Here is a 26792-nt window from a genome sequence, read left to right as displayed (position 1 = left end):
CCTCCTCTGTGTCAACAGAGACTATACAGTCACAGCAACAGTCCCCAGTATCATAGGTAGGCTGCCAACCAACCCAGCTAGGTGACTGGCAGGTGTTGGATCCTGCTGGTCTATACCAGGTTGGCTCCTGCTAGCTATTTAGTTTATTATCAATAATGGCAAATATTTTGATGGCATATATTTTTTTAGATAAAATATAATTATCTTATTAGAGAACAGTACTCAGTTCAACATATATTGAGCACCTTCTGTGTGCTGGGCTACTTTGGGGAACTAGGGAGCTGCCCTATGCAGCTTTGAAGAATTTCACAGACATAAATAGATGATGAGAATGTGATGCAATGATCAACTCTGTTAAAGAGATGGTGGTATGGTCATGGGAGCAGCAGGGACTACGTGGCATACACAAGGGCAATTTCAGGGCTTAGAGCAGCACTCCAACCCCTCGGACCAGGCTACTTTAGGGAAACATGAGGCATCTTTGGACCACAAGATACTATTGTTGTAGCTGATCCCACATCAGAAGTTTGAGTCACGCTGAGTCAATCAGAAGGCTAGGCTCCCTGGCCCAAGAAAGCACAGGGTTAGGCTTGGCCGGCCCTTCCCATCCCCTCAGTCTGATGCTCTGTGCTCCTGTTGCATGTAGAGCTGCCGGAGCCGTGCCAGGGCTGGCAGGCAACTCCCCCACCTTCAAGGGCTGCAAGCCCTTGGACCTGGCTCCAGGCCCACTTCTGCAGCCTATTCTCCACTCCCCTGTTGGTATTAAGCCTCTCTATGAGTGGTTCTATAAAGTGATGTTGGAGGCTCACAATGATTTTGTGGACATCAAGATCATTGAACTAGTAATTTGTCTTTGGCTTGAAAGTGGGTTTCCATCACCTCTCACTGTTCACATTTTCAGACCCAGGTGCTGCCAGGACTCCTGACTCTGTCCTGTCATCTCATCTCTACAATCACACCCTCATTCTGACCCCTCACAGCAGGATGTCATAGGAGTTCCCCAAGCATCTCTGCTCCAATTCATCTTTCGACTAACCTGTGGGAGAAGCACCTATTTGACTTCATTATTCCTGGGCTTTATGGGCTTCCTTGGTGGCTCAGTTGGTCAAAAACAAAAACAAAAAACCCTGCCTTCCAATGCAGGAGATGAAAGAGACCTGGGTTTCATCCCTGGGTCAGGAAGAACCCCCGGAGAAGGGCATGGCAACCCACTCCAGTATTCTTGCCTAGAAAATTCCATGGACAGAGGAGCCCGGCAGGCTACAGTCCACGGGCTCACAAAGAGTTGGACATGACTGAGCATGCACGCACGCACACACATACACACACACATGCTTGCACACACACACACACATGCTTGCACACACACACACATATACACCTTCACCTTGACTCCAGCCCCTTCCAAACATCTCACCTGACTCTGCCTGGAATATTCTTTCTGCTTGGTCACTGGAAGACCTCTATTGTCCTTAAAGACCAAGCCCCAGATCTCCCTCTAGGAACCTCCCAGAAAGAGTCCCATGATCACATCTCAGTTCCCATCACACTCTTCTCCTGTCCACAGGTCAACAGTCTCTGTAAAGATTTAGCATCTCTCTCCATCATCCTGGGTGAGCTCTGGAAGGTCTGTGGCTCAATGCATCTGACAACATTGATACTTAGCACAGAGCCTGGCATGTTATAGGAAGTCAGTAAATATTTGCTCAGCGAGTGAACAAAAGACATCCTTATTAACCCGAGTGATGGTCCAGCAGTTCTGTTTACGACACTCCTTTACAAACAGATTATTCCCTAACAACATCTCATTCTTAACTCTAAACCATTGTCCACCTACCCCAGCAAGATGTTTTGTATTTTTTGCATTTTTGTTTACTTATTTTTTAGTGTGGAATCATTTCTGCAGGATTCTTCCTGAGGTGTTTTTTTTGTTTTTTGTTTTTTATTTTAACTTTTTTGGTATTTGTCCAATGAGATTGTAAGGCCCTTAAGGAGGTCAATTTCTTTCTTTTTTTCCTACTCCTAACCTAGAGCTTTGTTTTATTTCATTTTATTTCATTTGGCTGTGCCTGGTCTTAGTTGTGGCATGCTGGATTTTAGTTGCCCCTTTTCGTTGTGGCATGTGGGATCTAGTTCCCTGACCAGGGATTGAACCCAGGCCCCATGTATTGGGAGCACAGAGTCTTAGCCACTGGATCACCAGAGAAGTCCCCTAACCTCAAGCTTTTGATGGTGATCTGAAAAGAGGTAAGTCGATGTTCATTATATGGTAGGAAGGAGGGGTGGAATGTGCCTCAATGAATTAATTATTAGGAGATCACCTAACTTACAGTGTTATTTTATTCTCTATCAAGGAAACTAAGAAGACATCAGTACTGATTATAATTATGATGGAAATGACTTCCATTTCCCTCCATGGAATATCAGTGATGACCACGACAGTGTTGGTTTTTACTTCCAAACCTGTATGGCAGATCAAATCCTAAGTTTAGAGCCAAAGGTAGAATTTGACCCCTGAGTCCTGATTGCATTCTCAAACCCCTAAGGAGGTTTTCTAGGGGAAATTTCACGTCTGCGTCTCTTTCTCAATACGAAGATAGTCTCAAGTGCCACCGGCTCCTTTTTCTTTCTGCTTCAAGGGTCATAACCATGGAGTCAGTGCACATTTGCTTACATGAAGAAGTCAAGTCCGCAAAGGTTAAGTGGCTAATTAGTAATTCCTCTGTGGCTGAGAACAAACATTTACCATTATTATAAAATACTGGTATTGTTCAGGGAATATTTGTATTAGGAGATCGGTGAAACTTCTTGAAAGTCAACCACAGTCTTTAGCACTCTCGATATACAATCTACATTACGATGCTAATAACTCCTTCCAGTAGCATAGAATGTGGAAACTTACCAAGCACTTGGCCTTGGGTGGCTTCGGGTGGCGTCTTCATGCTCTCCATGGGAAGTGCTGGAGGAATGGTGGGCAAGCTGCCGCTTCTCCCCAGCTCTACAGCATCACTGTGCTTCAAGCCCAGACTACATTCCCTCCTGCTTCCAGTCTGGGCCCCTCCAACTCCATCCTTTCTCCTTCCAGAGATCTCCCTACAAAACATGTCTGAAGCTATCCCTGTGACCCAGACCGCCCATGGCTCCCATTGTCCTGAGGGTATAATCCACACTTTTAAAAATGTGATTCTCAAGTTCCCTGAAGATCTGCAAGCCTTCTTTTTCTTCTCCCACAGCGTCCCGGGCTGCCTGAACTTTCAGGTGCCTGAACCTCTTGTCAGACCTTCCATATGTTATTTTCTGTTCCTGTGATACTTTCCATCTTTGCCTGGATAACTTACCCCAGGAGTTTTCTCCTGATTCTTCAAGCCTAGGTTCCATGTCCCCTCTATAGGCTCTACTGCAAACACTCTGAGGAGTCGCCCATGAGACTTAAGCACTTTATAGAGTCAAGGACTGTTTCTCTTTTTACTGCTGCCTCTCCTCTGCCAAGCACAGAGATGGCCTGAGATAAATACTAGGGGGATGAAATCAATGAGGGGATGAATAAACAAGTGAATGCCTGAGTCATTACTTGCCACATTACAAATTGCCAAAGTTCTCTAATCCGTGTCTGTAAGATAAATTGGGTTAATGAGGGAAGCAAACCTGCCATTGGAATCCCAGAAGAATGAACCCCGGCTTGTGAATTGTGTGATCATCAGGTTCATGAGAAGCAAAGGGAAACTTAGGGCAGGAAGTGGGGAACTGGTTCTCCCAGAAGTACCTCGGCCACAGTCCTCTCCATACAGGGGACTGGGGAGCTGGTACCCACAAACATCTCACCCCATTCCCACTCACTGTTCTTTTCAGAGCTGTTTTCCAAGCCTAAGCTGGAGTCTTCAGCCACACATCTGGACCAGGGTGAAAATCTGAACCTGTGGTGCTCCATCCCAGGAGCACCTCCGGCCAACTTCACCATCCAGAAGGGAGGCATGACTGTGTCGCAGACTCAAAATTTCAGCAAGAGAGTGGCAGAGTGGGACAGTGGATTATACACCTGTGTGGCGGGCGTCGGCAGGGTGGTCAAGAGAAGCAACACAGTCCAGATAACTGTGTGTGGTGAGTGTGTCCTCACTGGCCCTGAGAGCCTCTGGACTGAATGGGAGAAAGGGAATTTATCTCCAGCCACCACCTTCTCTAGTCTGAAGATGGTTCAGACTGAGGCAGGATAAAAACCCAGGGGATGGGGGACGGGGATTTGGGGAGAGAGGAGTGAAAACAAGAGGCTGAATAGTAGCAAGTGGTTGTTTCTGCTCAGGGTACAGGTGAGATGCATCAGGATCAATGTCGTTGGCAAAAGTCACATTTGTGGCTTTGTTGTGGCTGCATGCTGATGAAGTGGCCTCTGAATCCACAGGATTCTGCTGCTTGAGCAGGTGCTCACCCAAAGGGTCAGGGAGGAAACACTGCTTAGTCAACGCTAAGCTTTAAGATTTTAGGGGTTTTTTTGCCATACCGCCTGGTAAATGGGATCTTAGTTCCCTAACCAGGGATTGAGCCTTCACCCTCTGCAGTGGAAGCTTGGAGTCTTAACCACTGGACTGGCAGGGAAGTCCCTAAGTTCCAGTTTTTGATTCTTCTCTTGGCTGGGACCCCCTACTGGGTAGAAGTAGATATCTGGACCACTTAGACCCTGGCTTCTCAGACTTGAATGTGCACAAAACACCTGGTTACAGCGCAGGTTAGATTGGAGTCAGGTTTTGTGTCTTTAACCAGCGTCTTGGAGGTGCTGGTGCTGCTGGGCCCCGGACCACACTTTGAGAAGCGGGATGTCAAGCTGTCACTGTCTCTGTTCTTATTCAATAGTCATGGTCCTTCAGTTGAGCCTTCAGTGTAAATCCAGACTCAGGATTTAGTCTCAACCGAAGCAGGATTTTAGCAGTCATCTACTGGATAAGGAAATAATATACAAGACAAATGTGTGTCATTCCATTGTAATTCTTTGTGTTGTTGTAGTTCTTGTGAGGAGGTCATTTCATCATATGAGCTTTATAAATAAGCTAATTTCTAAATAATGGCCTAGTATAATTCTTGTTTCTGAGGCATGAAACTTACTATCAGGACAGGCTGAGGCACTGAGAATTTGTTTTAAAATATATTGTTGGATACTTGTTACATATTCTTTTTTAACATTTTTCTTCTATCTTTCTCAATACAAAGAAAGAGATGTGAATGTGTGTGTATGTGTGCATAAGATATGTGAACATATAAGCATATATTTAGGGGGGTATAATGTTTTTCCTGAATTTGTGTCATCCTTTTTTGTTTATATTATTCTCTTTCCCTCTCTCTCCTCAAGAATCTTAAAGGAGTCCCCTAAAGATAGATATGGCAGCAGGCATTTTATTTTATTATTTTTTAAGTTAATTTTTATCAGAATATAGTTGACTTGCAATGTTGCATTAGTTTCAGCTATATAGCAAAGTGAATCAATAATACATAATAGATATCCACTCTTTTTTATATTTTATTCCCATATAGGCCATTACAGAATACTGAATAGAGTTCCTTGTACTATACCATAGGTCCTTATTCGTTACCTCTTTTATATATGGTAGTGTGTATATATCAATCCAATTCTCCCAATTTATCCCTCCCACTCCCTGCCCCCTTCCCCCTGTGGTAACCATAAGTTTGTTTTCTATATCTGTGAATCTTTTTCTGTTTTATAAATAGGTTCATTGGTACCCTTTTTTAAGATCCCACATATAAGCAACATTATATGATATTTGTCTTTCTCTACCTGACGTACTTCACTAAGTGTGGCAATCTCTGGGTTCAGGCAGGCATTTTAAATTAGAGCAATGATAGAGAAAGCCAAGCCCAGAGTTTGCAGAAGAAACACCTTGGGCTGGATGTTTTGTCTCAGATTGTTTTTTTCTCTCTTCCTCTGTCATTCTAGAAATGCTTTCCAAGCCCAGTATTTTTCATGACTCCAGGTCTGAGGTGATAAAAGGACAGACCATTGAAGTCAGTTGTCAGTCCATAAACGGAACGGCGCCCATTTTTTATCAGCTTTCAAACACAAGTAAGCCTGTGGCGAATCAGAGCATGGGCTCAAATGAGCCGGCAATATTCCGAGATAAACCCACGAAAGATGTAGAATACTGGTGCAGTGCAGATAACTGCCATTCCCACAGCAAGATGTTCAGCGAAGTTCTGCGAGTCAAGGTGATAGGTAAGTCTCTGTGCTGTGAGAAGAATCCACGGGGGACTGCGGTTTTAGTTCACACTTTCAAAGGTTTGAGAGTGGACATGAGAAGAGGATGGTACTTGTGCAAAGTCCATAAACATGAAAGGTGCCAAGTGGGACCAAAGCCCAAGTAACTGGGGCTGGAAAATACCTGGTGGTTATCAGCGTGGCTGGCATCATCTATTTTCAGAAACTTTCAAATGAACTGTTGAAATATAAGTACAGTGTCCCAACTTGAGGAAGCACAAAAGTTGTGCTTTGGGGTTCCCGTAACATCTGCTCCTTTTCATTTATTTATTTGGCTGTGCTGGGTCTTACGTGCAGCATGTAGAATCTTTAGTTGTGGCATACGGGATCTAGTTCCCCAACCAGGGATCCAACCCGGGCCACCTGCGTTGGGAGCACAGAGTCTTAGCCACTGGATCACAGGGAAGTTCCATCTGCTCCTTTTTATAGTGTTCTTTATGTATTTTTGATCGTGCTGGGCCTTCACTGCTGAGCGTCTCTTCTCTAGTTGTGGTGAGTGGGAGCTACCCTTTGTGGCAGTCTGTGGGCTTCTCATTGCGGTGGCTCCTTCTGTTTCAGAGCACGGCTCTAGGCACTTGGGCTGCATTAGTTGCAGCTCCCGGGCTCTAGGGCACAGGCTCAATTGTTGTGGCACACGGGCTTAGCTGCTCTGCAGCATGTGAGATCTTCCCGGACCAGGGATCGAACCTGCATATCCTGCATTGGCAGGTGGATTCTTTACCACTGAGCCAGCAGGGAAGTCCCCGTTTGTCCCTTTTTAGATGAACTGACAGTCCTCTCTGGGAAATGTAGACCAGAGTTCTCTACCATGGACGCTGGACCCCTGGCAGGGCAAATTCTGTCATGTGTGGAAATCTCAGCAGTCAGAGCTGCAGGCTAACAGTCACTGGGACTCTCATACTCAAGAGAAATATACCATTGTCCTGGGGTGAATGATTTTCCTTGAGCCTTGGTCTTGTACCTTTCAGAAGGTCTTAAGAGTGCCATTACTTGCATCTCTGAGATGTTCTGCATCTTGTTGTAAAAAGCTTAATAAGGCTTCCTCTTCCTCCTTGTTGTTTAAGGACTGCTTATCTACACGTGCCATGTGGACATCTTGAGTTGGGTAGTGATACCTCCTATAATTTTTTTTCGAGGGGGCATACTAGTCGGCTGGCAGGATCTCAGTTCCCTGGCCAGGGATTTAACCCATGTCCCCTGCAGTGAAAACCCAGAATCCTAATTTCTAAGCCATCAGGGGACTCCCTGATTCCTCCTATTATTAATGTATAGCCTAAGAGTAACTATGTAGGAGGCCTAGGTTTGATCCCTGGGTTGGGAAGGTCCCCTGGAGAAGGGAAAGGCTACCCACTCCAGTATTCAGGCCTAGAGAATTCCATGGACTGTATGGTCCATGGAGTCACCAAGAGTCAGACACAACTGTGTGCCTTTCACTTCACTTCATTGAGTAATTGTACTTCTCAAATTAGCATTGGTAGCTAATAAGCACCTCACGCTATAGGTCATAACAAAAAAAAAAAGAAGATACATTCTTTGTATCTCCTGATTAAATAGTGAAGAAACATTTTAACATATTTGAATAATAATGCAAATAAATATTTAAAAAATGTTACCAGGCAACACATTATTAACGCTCCTTACAGTGATGATAATAGGAATTAAGGGCATGAAAATATCGTCTAGCTTGAGTAGGAAGAGCTGGGCCAGGAACTAAGACTCGGTGATGGATAGGCAGAGAGGGCTCAAGATGGTCTCTAGCCTAGTCAAATAGGTGATTAAAAGGCTCCATGGGGCAGCTCAAAAGGCTGGGGATGGATGACTGGAAAGTAAGTTTGGGAATGGAGAGTCATTGGATATAAACTTGTAGAGTAACTGAGCCTAACTGTTAGGGCATCAGTTGCCAGTCAGAGGAGCTGGGGCTTTGTCCTGTGTGCAGTGAAGAGCTAGAAGAAGGAAGGAGGGCATGCTGAGAATTGGTTCTTGGGAAGATTCACCTGCTGGTCCCATCAGTTAGAAGGGGTGGGGGCTTTAAACCTTACAGTGCTTTAAGAAGCTAACGTAGAAGTCCATGTGAAACTCTTGGTTTTCAGCAGGTTAGTATTGGACTTCCCCTCTGGTCTAGTGGTTAAAAATCCACCTGCCAGTGCAGGTTGGATCCCTGGTCTGGGAAGATTCCACATGCCATGGGGCAACTTTGGCCGTGGGGCACAGCTACTGATGCCCACATGTTCTAGAGTCCACACTCCAAAACAAGAGAAGCCACCTCGATGAGAAGCCCTTGCACCACAACTAGAGAAAGTCTGCATGCAGCAGCAAAAACCCAGTGCTACCAAAAATCAATGAATTAAGAAAATAAACTGGGTCAATATTAGTGGCTAATGTTTATGAGCACCGATAATATGTCCAACCCTGTGTGAACTATGTTAGTAAATTAGTCCCATTCACACTTACAATAGCCATGTAAGCACCATATTCATATCATCCTTATTTTACAACGAGGCAACTAGGGCTTAAGATAAACAGCTGGTAGCCAGTAATGCTGGGAATTCTGGCCAGGCATTCTGGCTCCTAAGCCTGGCTTGTCACCACCTCCTTGTGCTTCACAAGAAAAGAGGCTGTCAGGTCAGGCTGCACCATTCAGGAGCCTTCCTTGTGATCGACTCCTGCCATCCCACACCAGGCCAGGTGCTCCCTTTTGTTGGATCAGCAGCTCCATGGTCTGGCCACCCCCTGCACTCACAAGAGGGTGGTTCATAAATCAGATCTTGGTCTGCTGATCAGTTCATTCTCCCACTAATAGTAATAATGTACTTGGGAAGACAGTTTAGGCTCAGAATTTTGGTGGCTAAACATGGGATAAAAGGGGCTATAGGAGGAAGGTGAGTTCTGCTCAGATCTGCTGGGAGTGAGAGGCTGGCAGGGCTTCTTGGTGGAAATGCACAGGTTAAAGTCAAGACACAGAATTCAGGAGAGTAACCTGGACTAGAACTATGTATCTAAGCTGTAGATGCTGTGTGTTTATGCATTAAATGTGCAAATAGAAGCTATCATGTAGGTGAAATCACCAAAGATGAGAAGGGAGATGGCAAACTGAGGACTGAATTTTGCAGAAAGTCCTAATGTAGGGAGCAAATATTGATGAATAAAGAGGAAGCGCCAGGTGAGGAGGTAAGAGAATCAGAGTGAGGCTTCACAGGAGCCCAGGGGTAGCTGAATTCCAAAGGAAGGGCTGGGTGACAAGTGAGAGCTGTAGGGAGGCCAAGGATGGACAGACAGGAAGAACATCCAACATGGATTTGACCTGCAGGAAACCCAGGGATGAGTTAGTTGGGAATCAGGTGACCTTGGAGTTTCTTCAAAACCAAAAATGCAGTGCAGTTTCGGAAGCAGAGGGACAGAATTCAGGGTCCCAAGCTCACAAGGAAGTGGGAAATAAGGACATGAAAGCAATTGGTTTAGATCATTCAGAGGAGGAGAAAGATAGGACAAGAGCTAGAGAAGGCAGTGTGTCAAGGTTATTTGCTCGTAAGATCTGGAAATGCCCTGCATCTGAGTTAAGCAGAGGGAGAGAAATCACACACACACACACACACACACACACACACACACTCACATATACAAACTCATCCAGAGTAGACCCCAACAGGACACATAAGCTAATTGTATAGTTAAGCTGAGTGGTCAGTAATACTGGATTGGCCAAAAGGTTTGTTCGAGTTTTCCCATAACATCTAAGTCCAACCCAATACTTGAGGTGGTAAATGAAGGGGGGAGGGGGTGGTATCCCTAGCCTCTTGTGTCTAATCAGTGTGTGAGGACAGGTGTCCATTGCTGCCCTTCTGGGCTCATTGGAGGAGGAACTGTCAAGAATGTGAGGTTGCTGTATGGCAAAACTAACACAAGAGACTCGAGCAAAGGGCAAAGTCCCAGTCCGAGTCATGATTACAGAAGACTGGCCGTGACCAGTGGCCGTGTCATGTTCCTCCCCTTCTCTGCTCAGCACTAATCCTTTTCCTGCCTTCCAGCCCCAGTGGATGAAGCCAAGCTCTCTATCCTCTTGAAGGAGGAGGTGGAGTCTGGGATGCCCATTGTGCTTCACTGCTCCGTGAGCGAAGGATCCAGTCCTATCACGTACAAGTTTTACAAAGGAAAGGAGAGCAAACCCTTCCACCAAGAAACCTTAAATGCCACCCTGGCCATTTGGCACGAGGACACGGCCAGCAAGGAGCACGAGGGACAGTATTACTGCACGGCCTCCAACAGAGCCAACCTTTCCAAACACGTGATCCAAAGCAACACACTGACCATCAGAGGTAAGAGGTCTCAACAGCAGAATGCAGTGTAAGTTGCAAGCTCAAGGCCAGAAAGTACATCTAAGAGGACATAGCTGGGAACTTAGTGCATCTTGCTGTGGGCCAAGGGACCAACATCCACCAGGCTCTTTGGTGGCAGGTAACAAAAGTCCCAGGGCTGATCTCCTTCAGAATGGACTGGTTGGATCTCCTTGCAGTCCAAGGGACTCTCAAGAGTCTTCTCCAACACCATAGTACTTTGGCCACCTCATGCAAAGAGTTGACTCATTGGAAAAGACTCTGATGCTGGGAGGGATTGGGGGCAGGAGGAGAAGGGGATGACAGAGGATGAGATGGCTAGATGGCGTCACTGACTCGATGGATGTGAGTCTGAGTGAACTCTGGGTGTTGGTGATGGATAGGGAGGCCTGGTGTGCTGCGATTCATGGGGTCGCAAAGAGTCAGACACGACTGAGTGACTGAACTGAACAAAAGTCCACTCAAGTTAAGTATGAAAGATGAAGTGATTATTATAAGGAATTAGAAGGATGAGGTTAAAGCGTCTGCCTGGAATGCGGAAGACCCAGGTTCGATTCCTGAGTCGGGAAGATCCCCTGGAGAAGGAAATGGCAAACCCACTCCAGTACTCTTGCCTGGAGAATCCCATGGAGGGAAGAGCCTGGTAGGCTACAGTCCACGGGGTCGCAAAGAGTCTGACACGACTGAGCGACTTCACTTCACTTCCCTTCAGAAGGATTTCACACAATCCTCATTACAAACTTCTTGGTGCAGAGACACCAACTTGGATCAAGTGTCCACCCATGGACTGCCTATGGTTGAGGGGAGTGGGTCATGCAGAACAGACACAGTTAGAGGGGCCCACGTGTGCGGGTAGAGGATGATATAGAGAGAGGGAAGAGGGGTGAACAGACAGCTTAAAAAGCATCTTCTTCAGTCCTCTGGTCCCCTTAGGTCACCACTGACTCTATAGCAGAAACAAACATTTCTGCGCCTATTACAGAGTCCCTCAGAGGTAGATGCTCAGTGAAAGACACGAGTGACAAGGATATAGCAATCACTCTTATTTGTTGCTTAAGTGAAGTGAAGTGAAATGAAAGTCGCTCGGTTGTGTCCGACTCTTTGCAATCCTATGGACTGTATAGTCCATGGAATTCTCCAGGCCAGAATACTGGAGTGGTTAGTAGTTCCCTTCTCCAGGGGATCTTCCCGACCTAGGGATCAAACCCAGGTGTACCACATTGCACGTGGATTCTTTACCATCTGAGCCACCAGGGAAGCCCATTTGTTGCTTAAGGCTGTACTATTTCTTGCTGGCAGAGGGGTAAACATATATATTTAAAAACGTTTTTCTTTTTTTTTCATTTCCAGTCTATCTTGCCCCCTGGAAGAAAGGACTCATCGCAGTGGTGGTCATCGGAGTGATCATTGCCACCTTGGTCCTTGGAGCCAGATGCTATTTTCTGAAGAAAGCCAAGGGTGAGCACAGTCCTTTCATTCCATCCTGCCAGGCTGCCCTGCCAGGGAACCTGCCATGGAGGGGACGGGCTTCAGCCTCATGGGAAGCTTGTGCCCTGGTCCAGAGGGAGCCAAGGGCATGTGGCTGCTGACACTTGTTTTCCTCCTGGGGTGTCACCTTCCTAACCAAAGATGCTGCCTTTGGTGGGTATGAGCTTTTACTCCCCTTTGGAGTTAGCCAGGCATGAGTGAAAGCCTTTGCTTTCTGAGTTGGGCTCCCAGGAAAAGAAGAATTTGGGGGGAAGGTTGCATCTACGTGTGATCAGAAGTAGCTCTTTGTGTGGGGCTTTGGCCACACCTAGGCTGCCGTCTATGGGGTCGCACAGAGTTGGACATGACTGAAATGACTTAGCAGCAGCAGCCCTACAGTTGGTAGAGTTGGGCATGAGTGGAGACACCCTCCCCACCCCAGCCCCACACACTGAATTCCTCCTGGTCAATCTTTTGGTTGTGCTATGATTTCTACCCTGTGCTTGGGGTTATCCATGTACAGAAGGGAAGCCAGGATTAGCCACTGACACTGAGGAATCAGTCAACTAAGCAAGACTCAAGCAAAAGGGCACAGCATCAGTAAAGTCTGCACAGAAAGAAATACCTTTTTTTCAAATTGTGTTTATTTTGGCTGTGCTGGGTCTTCATTGCTGCACAGGCTTTCTCTAGTTGCAGGGAGAGGGGGCTCCTCTTTGTTGCAGTGAACGGGCTTCTCACTACAGTGGTTTCTCCTGTTGCGGAGCGGGGTTCTAGAGTGAGCGGCGGTAGTAGTTGGCGGCTCGTGGGCTCTAGAGCACAGGCTCAGTAGTTGTGGCGCACGGGCTTTGTTGCCCCCGAGACATGTGAAATCTTCTAGGATCAGGGTTCGAACCCATGTCCCCTGCATTGACAGGCGGATGCCCTGCAACTTTTTTTTTTTTTTTTTGAGGTAAAGCAGATTCTGTTGGAGACCCCTGGGGCTGCTGCCAGGGACAGGAGGGACCAGATGAGATGAGGCGGGGTTTTTTCAAAGCAGGAAGGGGGCAGCCCCTCTGGGAAAATGGTCTTCAGGACAAACCACTTCCTCAGGGTCAGTCTGGCCTTTGTCTCAGGCCAGTTTGGGATTCAAATCACGGGGACTGATGTAACCTTTACTTTGGGGAAGGTCTTGGAGCAAAGAGATAGTCGCTCATTTATCCGGCTCATCTGTTTCCTGTGCTATGATCTTGCTCTCTGCCACATTCCACGAAGGGAAGTTGCTCCTGGTTGAAACAGTGGAAATGTCCAATTTCATGGAAAATGATGTGAACTCTCTTGGTGTAAGACCAAGAGAAGACCTGCTTTGTTTATTTGTTTGTTTTCCTTCTTAAAAAACTGTGGCTATATTTGGCTTTCTGTTCTCTCTTTTTATGGATGTTCAGTCTTCAAAAAAAAAATAGTCCAATATGGTTAAATGAGTGTTCCCATCTGATGTGGATGTGGGTTCTTTATTCTGACTTTGGTTCTTCTCTTTGTCTTTTAAAGCCAAGCAGATGCCGGTGGAGATGTCCAGGTCAGTGTCCTTTGGAAGAGGGGAGGCTGATCTGTGGGTATGGATAGACTCGTCTGGCAAGGATTTCTGTCATTAGGAAGTCTTCCGTGGTTCTTGGCAAACTCAAAAAATTTAGGACCTTGAGTATGAGCTATGGAGGGATGTGTGTGTGTGTGTGTGTGGGTATGTGTGGGTGTGTAAGACTGCCAACTGTCCTTCAGGAGAAGTAATGGCTTTATTCTGAGATCATGTCCTTTCTACACATTTCCTTATGAAATTATCATGGTGGTAGATGGAATTAAAAATTTTTAAACTTAATTGGCAAAATAGAATTTCCTTAAACAATGGGTGTACTATTCTTACTGTTCTTGAGATCTTAACTCCCCAAATATGGAAACTATCTCTCTGTTCTCAAGGGAAAACATTAACACAGGATAAGGAATCCCCTGCCTCCCAATAAAGGATTCCTCGTGTTTATGCCTCCTTTGTCCAGACACTGATTTCAATGACAAAAAGGTTTTTGTCCAGTAATCATAGAACTGAAGAAAGCATGAGTTCCCAATAAGAGAGTAAAATTTTCCTCATTGCAGAAAAGTCCTCCTGGTTTTTCTCATGCTCTTTCTTTGACTATGTTGTTAGTTTGGAGTTAGAGCCAAGAAAAATGTTATTTCTTTTTCCTTTTTTAAATTTCAATTTAAGGCCAGCCGTACCGCTTCTGAACTCCAACAATGAGAAGACATTGTCAGATGTCAGTACTGAAGCCGACAGACATTATGGTACTGTCATAGTTTTGTGTGGTTGTTAAGAATTTTTTTGTAAAGTAATTAACCTCCAATTAAAATTTTAAAATTTATATTAAAAAATTTTTTTTCCCAGCTTGCTCCCCATCTCTTATCCTTCTGAGAAGCAGAAATCTGTGGGCGGTAGGGTGAGGTTGAACGGGAAACTCTGGCTTCAGGCAGAGGCGCCTATCTAATCAGTCACTGGGTGGTGGGCTAGGAAGCAAAACAAAAACGTCAGAAGAAAGGCAGAACATAGTGTTCTAATTTCACCACCTTTTAAATATCCCAAGGAACGAAAGGTGGGGAGTAATTACAATCTGCGGACAACCACGTGAGTTCTTTTCAAACACAGGACACTGCCCACGTGTAATCATTTTCCATTTGTAAGATAGAAACCAGCTATGAAATGAAGGCACTGGTAAAACGTCTCAGATGAAATTATTTCTTGCAAGCACAAGGCAATTTCAAACTTGCCACAATGGGAAGCGTATTTAAAGATCTCACTGTTAGTAGATGTACTTAAAATAAAGAAGTGGTACAATCAAAGAATACTTAGTTGTGAGGTTCATTGCAAGCTTGAGAGTCAGCTCAACCGGGAGCCAATCCTGGGAGTTCTTTTCTTTTTTCTTAATTGTTACTGGCTGCACTGGGTCTTTATTACTGTGTGCAAGGTTTCTTTCATTATGGAGAGTGGGGGCTACTGTCTAGTTGTGATGTGCAGGCTTTTCATTGTGGTGGTGTCTCTTGTTGTGGAGCATGCGGGCTTCAGTAGCTGCTCAACATGGGCTCAGTAGTTGTGGTGCGTGGGCTTAGCTGCCCCACAGCACGTGGGAGCATCTCCCAGACCAGAGATGGAACTGGTGTCCCCTGCATTGCAAGGTGGACTCTTAACCACCTGACCACCAGAGAAGCCCCAGGGAGTTCTTAATCCCATTAGATCTTGGAGAAAATTATTCAAGCCCTTAGGAGGGGTGCTGGCTCTTTCCCAGAAGAGGGCATGATTACATCACACGAAGAGTTCTGTCCCAGATAGGTTTGGGAGTTGAACACTGGTGTTCTTTTTAAATTTTGTAGCAGTGTCCCACAAAATAAGAAATTTTTAAAATACCCTTTTTACAGGGAAGTCTTGAGAAATCTTTTGAGAAAGGAGCAATTCCTATTGTACAGAACCACAAACTTTTTTAAAAAGTAAAATAAAATATTTGTCATAATAAAAGTAATGTGCCAATAAAGAGAAGAGAGCAACTATGTCATTTGAGAAACTCCGTTCAGAAAAATTTGGTGGATATTTAGCAAAAAGTAATCTAATCCTATAGAGAAAATACCTCTTTCTGGTATAAAGTGGGTTCTGTTGGTAATATGTATTATGTATACATAAGTATGGGCTTCCCTGGTGGCTCAGAGGGTAAAGAATCTGCCTGCAGTGCAGGTTTGATCCCTAGGTTGGGAAGATCCCCTGGAGAAGGTAATGGCTACCTACTCCAGTATTCTTGCCCAGAGAATTCCATGGACAGAGGAGCCTGGCGGGCTACAGTCTGGGGGTGGCAAAGAGGTGGACACGACTGAGCGATTAACATACATAAGCACAAATATATGATACTTTAAATACTGATACTTATATTAAAATAGAGTTTCCTCTCAAATTTCCAAAATGCAGGAAATGCTACAATTCTTCTTACCTTTTTCTCTGCACGGATTATTTTAGCTTATAAATATATGTTAGTAATCACAACATGTGTGCGTGCTCAGTCACTCAGTTGTGTCCTGCTCTTTGCAACCCTATGGGATTTAGCCCACCAGGTTCCTCTGTCCATGGAAATTTCCAGGTACTGGAGTAGGTTGCCATGTCCAACTGCAGGGGTTCTTCCTGACCAAGGGATCGAACCCACATCTCTTGCGTCTCCTGCATTGGCAGGCAGATTCTTCATCGCTGTATCACCTGGGAAGCCCAGTAATCATGATAGTAATTAGTAAATACATAATGACATGGGGTGGAAAACCATGTGCTCTTCAGGGATAGTATTTATAGCATTCATAAGAATTCTTTCTAATAAAGAACAACTTGGTTAAAAAAAAAAAATTCAAAGAACTTTCCCCATGCCCAGGTGGCAGCCTGAGGTATTGCAGTATCTTTAAACCATGTTCTCATGGACCCAGTTCTCTAGATAGAAAGGGTTAGTTCACCAGTATTCTTCATGCTTCTTGTCACTGGCTCATCCCTTCTAGAATTAAGCTTAATTTCCTTTGAAACTGCTTCTAGTGAACAATTCTGAATTTTGAACCATTCATAAATCGATGTGGACATCACACCAGTTTTAGAAAGACACCACACAGTGGGTTGGATGGGGCCCAGGGGCACTGGGAGGGTATTCAGAACCCAGATACACTGTGGTTGCCAACTACACTAAAGAATTTGGCCTGGACTTCTCTTATTAGTGGCACTGAGTCGTTTACAATTTATGTAGAAAACTAGGAACTCCATGGTCTCTCACAATGATTGCTGTTTTTCAACTAGGTTTCAATGAAGATGTTGGAAACCATGCAATGAAGCCATTAAATGAAAATAAAGGTAATTATCTGATTTTTTAAAAATTAGAAACCTTTGCTTTTATGTCAAAGATGCCTAGGAAAAGAACTAAAACTGTTAAGACCCCATGGCTGTTTCCTCACCTCTCTTAAATAGAGATGGTTCTTGGTTTTTCCAAAGACACTATCTAGTGTCTGTTGTTACGTCTCTTAAAAGTAAGCAGCAGTGCTATTTTATTTTTTATTTGTATTTTTCATTTTTATTAGACATTTAGTAGATACAAAATAATGTTTATAACATGTATAAAATTTAAACAATAGCAATTCAATAAATACCTACCCATCATCCTTAAAGAAAAAAAAGAACATTTCTACTGTGTATTCCTCCCCACCCCAGCCTCTTAGCACTTTTATTTTTTATTTTTTGCCAGCTTTACTGAGATACACTTGTCATATAACATTGTATAAATTAAAGTGTACAGTGTGATGATTTGCAGTAACTCTATATTGGAAAAAACACCCTATGCCTCTGCTATTTAAGAGAAGGGAAAGCTTCCTGACTTGTTTAGTAGTCCATTCTGAAATCAGGAAGTTCCATTTTGGGTGTAACTGGATTTCCTATGCGTATGCCTCACACTCTTCAAGCACTTTGAGGCTGGGGTCCTGTTCCTCATTTCCTGAGATCCTCACTGTCTTGGAGAAAGTGTTCTGTGCCTGTGGTCAAGGAGAGGGCTTCTAGAGGTAACTGCTGTGACCCATGCTGGCTGGATTCTGTATCTACTTTGCAAGTCCGCTCACTGTGGTAACAATGGGACCTGACCCGGAGGGTCCTTCCACATCCTGGGAGCGCAGGCTTCCTCACTGCCTCACTCAGCCTGAGTTTTTTCACCCACTTCAGTTCAGTCCAGTTCAGTCGCTCAGTCGTGTCTGATTCTTTGCAACCCCATGAATCGCAACACGCCAGGCCTCCCTGTCCATCACCAACTCCCAGAGTTCATTCAAACTCACGTCCATCAAGTCAGTGATGCCAGCCAGCCATCTCATCCTCTGTTGTCCCCTTCTCCTCCTGCCCCCAATCCCTCCCAGCATCAGGGTCTTTTCCAATGAGTCAGCTCTTTGCGTCAGATGGCCAAAGTATTAGAGTTTCAGCCTCAGCATCAGTACTTCCAATGAACACCAGGACTGATCTTCTTTAGGATGGACTGGTTGGATCTCCTTGCAGTCCAAGGGACTCTCAAGAGTGTTCTCACCCACTTAGAGTGGCGTTAACCCTGTGTCTGGTTTCCCTGTTAAAAAATACCAATTAATTTGATCATTTGAGCAGAAAACTCTAATGCGGCCTGAGTCCCTGCCCCACCGCCCCCAACCCAAGGAGACCCTGTCTGACCACAGGCTGCTGTGATTCTTTCGAGCAGAGCCTCTGACCTTGGACGTGGAGTACACAGAAGTGGAAGTGACCTCCCCTGAGCCTCACCGAGGTACTGCCAGCCCGTGAGGGACCCCCACATCATGCTCTCTGGTTGTAGATGCCGGACTGGACTGTGCTACAGCCCCGGGACAAGAGTCTAGTCACCCTTGTCACTCAGGAGGGAGGTGGCCAGCAGACAGGCGGGCTGAACATGCCTGAGGTGGGAGCAGTGACCCCCATCCAGGCTTGGAGATGTACAATTGCATTATCATTTCAGTTCAGTTCAGTTCAGTCGCTCAATTGTGTCTGACTCTTTGCAACCCCATGAATTGCAGCACACCAGGCCTCCCTGTCCATCACCAACACCCGGAGTTCACTCAAACTCACGTTCATCGAGTCAGTGATGCCATCCAGCCATCTCATCCTCTGTTGTCCCCTTCTCCTCCTGCCCCCAATCCCTCCCAGCATCGAGGTCTTTTCCAATGAGTCAACTCTTCGCATGAGGTGGCCAAACTTCTGGAGTTTCAGCTTTAGCATTATTATTTACCATACTACTAAAGATGGGTGTGTTTTATTGAGCAGTTACTAGGTGCTAAGACATGGGTGTGTCGAGAGACTGTAGGCTGCCTCACCCCTGGGCGTTTGGGTGTTCTTCCAGAGGGAGCCCCCTTGCCCCAGTCTAGCACCTTCCTTAAAAAAAAATTGCTTACGGACTGAGCTTGTGTAAATGAAATGCGTCTTTGAAGGAGTAAGCAAGGGCTTGGCTATTTAAGGGACAAAAGTCTTTGAAAGCAGAGACTCTCTCCATGGAAAAACAATGGCACCAGCATTGTGTGTGTGTGTGTGCCTACTCAGTCGTGTCCGACTCTTTGCAGCCTTATGGACTGTAGCCCGCCAGGCTGCTCTGTCCACGGGATTCTCCAGACAAGAATACTAGAGTGGGTTGCCATTTCCTCCTCGAGTGGATCTTCCCAACCTAAGGATTGAACCCGCATGTCCTGGGTCTCCTGCACTGGCAGGTGGATTCTTTTACCACTGAACCACCTGGACTTCGGGCTTTGTTTTTCTGTGTGTGGTTCTCCTGGGCAGGCTGGTTTGGGGCACCAGCCCCTGGCTCTGGTCCTGCACTGGGGAGACTGACTCAGGGTGAGTTAAGTCCGCAGCAAGTGCTAGAACATCAATCTCAGTTGCTTCTGGCACCACAAAAAGACATGCATATCCACCTAAGCCTCCTCAGCTCCCCCAGAGGCTGCCACACCAAGGAAGCAGCCATCCAGCCTTCCTGCCCTGCTGGGAAGCTCATTAGGACTGTTGCCAAGCACCCCGCTTCCTGCTGAGGCTGAGGCCAAACCGTGTTCACTTAGTCTGGCACACCCGGGGCTGCCTTGCAGACCACACCTCTGTCGCCTCAGCCAGAGCCACACGGTGAGGGCATTCTCTGGCTCCATCATCTGGAAGGAGTTTGGGGGTCCTTCCTTCCTCCTCTGCTTAGCTCAGTTCCAGGTACCATGTCTGCAGATGTGGGTGTGGAACCTTCCAGGCAGGGCCATCCCCTGGGGCGGGGTGCTGCCCCACAGAGCCATGGTGCCTGTAAGTCTCAGTCAGCCTGGCCCCTGGAGTTGATACTGCCCATCTGCTGGCCTGCAGAGGGTATCCCAGTTCTATATCTAGGTCGGATGGGGACAGAGGTGGGGGCCACAGCCGGCCTGAAGTTCCCTCCCTCTTATTGTTTCATGGTAAAGTGATTTTCTGGGTTAACAAATTAAAGGCTGTGATGGAGTAGCCCCAGCACAAGTGGTGAGGTTGACACACGCGGTCCCCCCTCTCACGGAGGTGTAGCCTCTGAGGGAGTCAGGGAAACAAGGAAGCGGTGAGCAGATGGTATCGGGTTAGAGTCAGAGCTTGCGGGAAGAGTGGGGAGAGAGGGGAAGGCCTGCAAGGTGGTGCCTCTTCTGGCTGGTCCCAGAAGGCCGGTCAGAGGGCTGGCCTTTGAGCTGGGGCCTGAAGGGCGCAGGGAAAGTGGCCCCGCCAAGAGGAAGGAGGGCCAAGAGGACTAGGAGATGTGCAGGGCAGTGGGAGGTGGCCTCGGGCTCGGCTCATTTAAAGATCCGAAAGAGGACCTTACAGCATCCTTAAGCGACACTTTTGGATCCTAAATGTCCGCAGAGCGAGCGAGAGGAAGCCAAGGCAGACGCAGCTGGAAGGACCGGGCGGAGCCGCCAAAGTTCTCTTTCTATTCTAGTCCACCGAGGGCAGACTGGGGGCCTTTGGAAGCCTTTAAGCAGCCAACTTCCTCCTTTAAAAGGGACTCTGTGATCCTTAGGGCTGGTATGGAGGGTGGATTAAACGGAACAAAAACTGAAGCCAGGCGAGAGGAGAGACAGAGGAGAGGAGAGATAGATTCTGGATATATGTTAGCCCTGGACGAGACATTCATGGCAAGGATGAGGGAGACGGAATTTCTACAAGTTTCCTGACTGAACAACCACATGGATGTTCATGATGCCTGCATTTGGGAGCACAGGCTCAGGGGGAGCCTGGTTCAATCGGGTTAAAAGTGAGAGCCTGAGAGGGTGTGGTGCAGGGCTCTGCGGCTCAGAACCGAGTCTGGGTGGGCTGTGGCCGGTGGGACTTTAGGGAATCTCCTTGCCAGCCTTCCTGGGTCTGGCCTGAGGTCCTCCATCCCTGTGCCTCATGGGCTCCATCCCATGAGTAACAGTTCACTTCCTCCTAAGGGGACTTCAGGCTTGGAAGGAAAAGGGAACCATAACAAGAGGCCAGGGCTGCATGTGCGTGGGAAAAAGCCCCCTGTCCTCCATGCATGACTCACCAAGCACTCAAGCAGACGGAGATTGCCCTGGGCACTGGCCTTGAAGATCTCTCTCTCTCTTTTTAAAAATATTTATTTATTTGTCTAGCTGCGCCAGGTCTTAGTTGCAGCCTGCAGGAGCATGCAGGATCTCTAGCTGTGGCACGCGGACTCTTAGTTGCGGCATGTGGAATCTAGTTCCCCGACCAGGGATCGAACCTGGGCCCTCTGCACTGGGAGCTCGGAGTCTTAGCCGCTGGACCACCAGGGAAGTCCCTGGCCCCTCGAGGTCCTCGTACTGGTCCCAGAGGGCCAGGCCCCACCCTGCTGGCTGGGCCAAAGCGAGGTGGAGTAGTGAGGCCTCTATACGAGGCCTCGAAGGCTGGTTGCAGGAAACTGAAGCAGGAAGAAGGAAACAGGGCTTTGTCCTCAGAAAAGCATCTGTTTTCCATTCCTTGGGGAGGCTTTCCACATTGGCAGCATCTGGTTTTCTTGCTTGCAGGTAGGGAGGGAGGGGTTGAAGGGACAAGAGGATCCCCGGGACCAGATGAAGCAAGGGTGTTTTCATGCCCAGTCATGCAGCTGCGGGGTCGGAACCCCTGGGGGGACTTTCCCCAGTTTGCACAAAGGTGCTGAGTAGGCTGCGGGGGCCTCAGCAGTCCGGGGTGAAAATGGGAAGTCTCTAAAAGACTCCAGTTGTTTTCTGGACCCAGCCTCCTTGACAACTGAGGGACAGTGGGGGAGTCTGGCCCAGGATGGTGTTTGCCTGCTGTCTCCCGCGGGTGGGGAGTGGGGCGTTACTAGGCAAGGAGAAGACCGTGGGTTCAAGGCCACTGGTAGACTTGACCTGGTCTTGGCCAACCCAGTTCCCTATTGTCTAGGCCTCCCTCCTCTACAGACGGGATGGAGGAAGGAAAGGGGACCAGTCCAGCTCCAACCGTGGCTGGCGGCTGCCCAAGTGGTCACTCGCAGGTGGAGGAGGGGTGGGAAGGAACTCGTTAAATCCCGGTTTGCTGCCTGTTTGCTCTGAGACCAATTGCTGGGAAAACCCCGTGACGTTGAAGCCATCTCTTTCTCTGTTGAACAGAGAAAAACAGAAGCCCAAACAAAGCCCCTCCGGAAACATCCCTGACAGCAGAGACAAACAGCCTGTTGGCCTGGTTTAGTCATTAGCGGGCAGCTGCTGCCACCGAGCAGCGGGAGGAGGCGGGGAGCCCTCAGTGAGCTGCAGACTTCGTCCACATGGCCAGCGGAGCCCGGACGGTGGGGGTGGGGAGGTTCCACTGGGACAGCTGCAACTCTGACAGCTCAACCAAGAAGTGAAACCCCCCTGTGCCCTGGCTGATGCTCAGAGTGATGGGATGAAAGGGAGCCAAGTGCAGCTCCTTGGATCCAGAGGGTGTCAGAGTGTCCCCCAAGGTGACCAGAGGTTCCTTGGGAGCCCCTATGTGCCTGGGGATGGTGGAGTCCCCCAGAGTGTGCAGGCCCCCAGGCTTGGCTGCGCAGCCCCTTCCCTCCCTCTGCTGGCCCCATTGTGGAGGGGTGCATCGTGCAGTGTGCAGTGTTCCAGAGCCTCTATCCCAGCACTCTTTGCACCCATCGGCCCTGGAGCCTGGAGTTCCGAAAGCTGGAGCCAGGTCCCCATTCCCTTTTCTTCTTCCATGGTGCCTGGCACACAGGAGGTGTTAGGACCGTGTTGAATGAGTGACATGTCCAGGCCTGACATTGAGTGGAGAGTCCCTCAGGGATGGGGCAGACACCACCCCCTCACGCCCTAGCAGACATGGGGATCACTGCAGCTCCCCTGTACACCCCCAGGTCTGGTGCCACGAAGAGAGAGTGGTGTGGGCATCTCTGCTCTCCTCTTGGAGAAAGATAGGTGTCCCGGTGTGGGGGTGCCTTGTAGCTCAGCCACTCTGCTGTTGGTGCCCTGGGGGAGTCACTATGATGCCTTCTGCAAGGTCCTGTCACCCTGAGTGCCCCAAGTTCAGCAGCCAAACTGAACTGCCTCCCAAGCTTTCTCCTGGCATTCAGGTCATGACTTAGGAACCGCCACCATTTGGTGTATAGTGAATGATGGTGATTTTCATCCTAAGACCTAAATCTTCAATGATCAGGCTGATCATGTAAAGCCTTCCGGAAGGTCTGAGACAGAGATCCCTGCAGGGAGACTGACTGTTGTCTTCACTGTCCCATCAAACCTTATAGATGCCTCCAGGTAGATGTGCAGGGTCTGGAATCTGGAGGAGCAGAAGACCAAGACGCTGCCCTAGAGGAGCAGGGGGTCCCCCAGGGAGATGGCTGTGGAGACAAGCCGTGTCAGTGCCTTGGGCGAGTGTCCCTGAAGTGCTGCGGGAGCCCATGAGACCGCCCCGGCCCCGGGGAAGAGGGGCGCGTGTAAGGGCGGATGTGGGTGTGTGAGGGTGTATGCGCCCAAGGGTAGGAGCAAAGCCTGTCCCAGGGCTTGGAGGGCGAGGGGGAACGGGCCAAAACAGAAGGTCCTTGCAGTCAGTGCAGGAGTGCAGGGCCAGGCCACGGGAGAGGGGAGTCTGGTGAGCTGAGGGTATCTTGGTGTACTTAGAATCAGTGTATGTGCCCTGGCCATCTGCCACCGAGGAGGGCGACGTCCAGGTGGCACTGCCCATGGTGGTAGGAAGCGTCACCCAGTCTGGGGCTCCGTTTCCTAATCTGTAGTGGGGGAATCCTGGCCACAGAGCACCAGGCGTTTTTCTACAATAAGGCCTCCTGGTCCTTTGCGCAAATGAGAGGGAAGTGGCAGGTTCCATCCTGAGGGTGTGAGTGTGTGTACAATGTGTGTAGATACACTGTGAGTGTGTGCACATGTGTGTATACACAACCTGTGCATGTACATCAATTTAAACAGATGGCCGTACTGGGCGTTCTTTGTCTCCCGAACCCTTGAGTCTCCTCTGGGAGTAATCTACACCTTAAGTTGGTTATCTTGTCTGCTGTTCAGGAAAAGTCCAGACCAGCGGATCTCAACCCTGTCTGCATATTAGAACCCCCTAGGAAGCTCTTCCCTGGAGGAGGGCATGGCAACCCACTCCAGTATTCTTGTCTGGAGAATCCAGTGGACGGAGGAGCCTGGTAGGCTACAGTCCATGGGGTTACAAAGAGTCAGACATGACTGAAGCAACTGAGCATGCATAGGAAGCTCTTAAAAGACCAATGCCAGGGCCCACCCTGGACCATCTCAATCAGAATCTGCATTGAGGCCAAGATTTTCGGCATTTGAAATCAACCAGCCCAGCCGTCCAGTGTTGTGAGCGGGTCTCCGCTGGTCCTTACAGTCTCAGTGATGCCCAGGCTCTAACCCAGACTTTCCCAAGGGTGATTGGAAGACCCTATCCCAGCCTCCTGGGAAAGAGCTGGCAGAGCAACTGGACACAGGGTCACAATGGCAGAGAAGGAGGGAGGGGGCCGCAGAACTGAAGACTCCAGATCTGCATGGGGGGACACCTCTACCCACACCCCCAGGGTCCAGGGTCCCACAGTGGCCTGTCGGTCTCGTACTTCCAGGCTGAGAGACCAGGATCTTCCAGGAAGTGGGCTGGGCTCGGTGGTGACAAGGACACCAGGGGCCCCTGCAGACACTACTCATGGGGCGGGCCAGGGGGTGGACTGTGGGGCACCGCCTTTCTTGGGGCACCCCAACATTCTCCTGCTTCAGCAGTGGCTGACCTGGCTGCTGACCTGTGCTTGGCCCCTTTCCAGGTCTGGGCACAAAGGGCACGGAGACGGTATACAGTGAAATCCGGAAAGCTGATCCTGGTGAGTGAGAGTCCCCTACACTCCCAGCCTGAGTTGGGGGGAGGGCACTTCCTGTAATTTCATCCATGGGATCTCGAGTGTGGACTGAGGAAAGAAGGTACAAAGGCAGCCAAAGAGAGTGCAGAGTTGGACTGGAGTTATCGACGGTCTCTCCCCACCACCCTGAGAAAGTGGCCATGTGTACTATTTATGTAGTCGACACACACTTACTGAGGGCGGGCTGCATGCCAGGCAGACAGAGGCTCAATCGTTCACACCCAGCTAAGGGCTAGGTGGACTGGAGCGTGTCCTGGAGCCACTGTGTGCTCACGAGGTGCCCAACAGCGTTCCGGGCACTCCTGACCCGGACAGAAGCAGCGCAGTCCTGCCTGCCTCTTCTCAGGGGCCTCGCCCGCTCCTCACACAGGCCCTGGTTCACCAGGCTCCTGAAGGCCTCAGGCAAAGTCAGACCTTTGCTTGAAGGATATTCAGCAGCTACATCCTTTCGGTGAGCACGCTGACTCTGGGCGAGGGAGATGGATAGGGATTCACTTCCTCTTCCTGTGATTTCTGCCCAGACCCCACCTCATTCCTTGCCTTCACTGCTTCCTCTCAGAGAGCCTTCCCCAGGGCTGGGCAGACAAGGAACTTTGGCCATGGCCTAACAATTTCATTTTTATGTAATGATTCTAGTTCATTCTCATGAAATGAAATCCACAAAGAACCACTTTTATTTACTTAGTTAAAAGTTTTTTTATTGGAGTAGAGTTGATATACAATGTTGTGTTAGCTTCAGGAGTACAGCAAAGTGAATCATTGCTACATACATACATCCACTCATTTTAGATGCTTTTCCTATATAGGCTATTACGGAGCCTAGAATAGAGTTCTCTGTGCTATAGAGTAGGTTCTTATCGTTGCTCAGTTGCTCAGTTTTGTCCAGCTCTTTGCAACCCCATGGACTGTGGCACACCAGCCTTCCCTGTCCTTCGCTATCTCCCAGAGTTTGCTCAAACTCACATCCATTGAGTTGGTGATGCCATCCAACCATCTCATCCTCTATCACCCCCTTCTCCTTCTGTTTCTTATTAGTTATCTATTTTAAAAAATTTTTATTCAAGTATGGTTGACTTATAATGTGTAAGTTTCAGGTGTACAGCAAACTAGAATCACTCCCAACAATCATTTTTTTGGTGTAATTATTCTATTTCATTCTCATGAAATGAAATCTACCAAGAACCACTTTTATTTATTTTTATTTCTTCATTGAAATCTAGCTGATGGACAGTATTACGTTACATTCAGATTTACTATATAAAGGTTTGGCATTTTATTATTAAATGATCACCAGCTAGTAACCATCTGCTCCCATACAGATTTATTACAATATTATTGGCCACCTTCCTTGTGTGACATATTACATGGAAAATAAGTCACAACCCCAAAAGCACAAACATTCCCAGAGAAAATAGTCACTAGGCAGATATCTTTCTCTGTACAATAGATCTCTATTTAAGTGGATTCTTTGAAAAGGAATTATTCAAATAGACAAGGAAACTTCAGTAAAACCTGGCTACACCAAGGGCGGTCCACAGACAGGTAGCAGGTGGTCTCAGGCCCAACCCAGACCCACAGAATCAGAATCTTTTCTCCCAACAAGGTCCCACGCATTTCTGATGCCGCCAACATTTGAAAAGCAGTGTCTTACCTCAAGAGTCTACTTGTTATCTCAACTAGGAATCACCCCTTAATCAATCTTTTAAAAGGTGGTATTTTCATGAATAGATCAGAAACTCAGCCCCATGGGGAATCTGACACTGACTGAATAATTTTTGAAAACCATTTCCTGGGGGATTTTTAGCTTCAGTATCTCACTTGGCATTCTTAGCATTATTCAGAGCCAGCAAA

The 26792-nt window shown here is 47.8% G+C and overlaps 1 protein-coding gene across 3 annotated transcripts in view; it reads left to right on the top strand.

The window, feature by feature from the left end:
* Positions 1-26792, top strand: part of PECAM1 (platelet and endothelial cell adhesion molecule 1) — a 66576-nt gene that overhangs the window by 25239 nt on the left and 14545 nt on the right. For 2 of the 3 annotated variants that reach the window (XM_052657400.1, XM_052657401.1), the window contains 9 exons: positions 3850-4098; positions 5942-6217; positions 10285-10572; positions 11941-12048; positions 13582-13609; positions 14288-14364; positions 16886-16939; positions 18312-18374; positions 24849-24905. In XM_052657400.1, the coding sequence (XP_052513360.1) occupies positions 3850-4098; positions 5942-6217; positions 10285-10572; positions 11941-12048; positions 13582-13609; positions 14288-14364; positions 16886-16939; positions 18312-18374; positions 24849-24905 (1200 nt within the window). The remainder of the gene's footprint in view (positions 1-3849; positions 4099-5941; positions 6218-10284; positions 10573-11940; positions 12049-13581; positions 13610-14287; positions 14365-16885; positions 16940-18311; positions 18375-24848; positions 24906-26792) is intronic. The other variant, XM_052657402.1, reaches the window with a different exon arrangement.

The sequence above is a fragment of the Budorcas taxicolor genome, chromosome 19 (assembly GCF_023091745.1).
Source record: "Budorcas taxicolor isolate Tak-1 chromosome 19, Takin1.1, whole genome shotgun sequence".
NCBI classification, from domain to species: domain Eukaryota; kingdom Metazoa; phylum Chordata; class Mammalia; order Artiodactyla; family Bovidae; genus Budorcas; species Budorcas taxicolor.
This window is presented reverse-complemented; position numbering and strand designations above follow the sequence as displayed.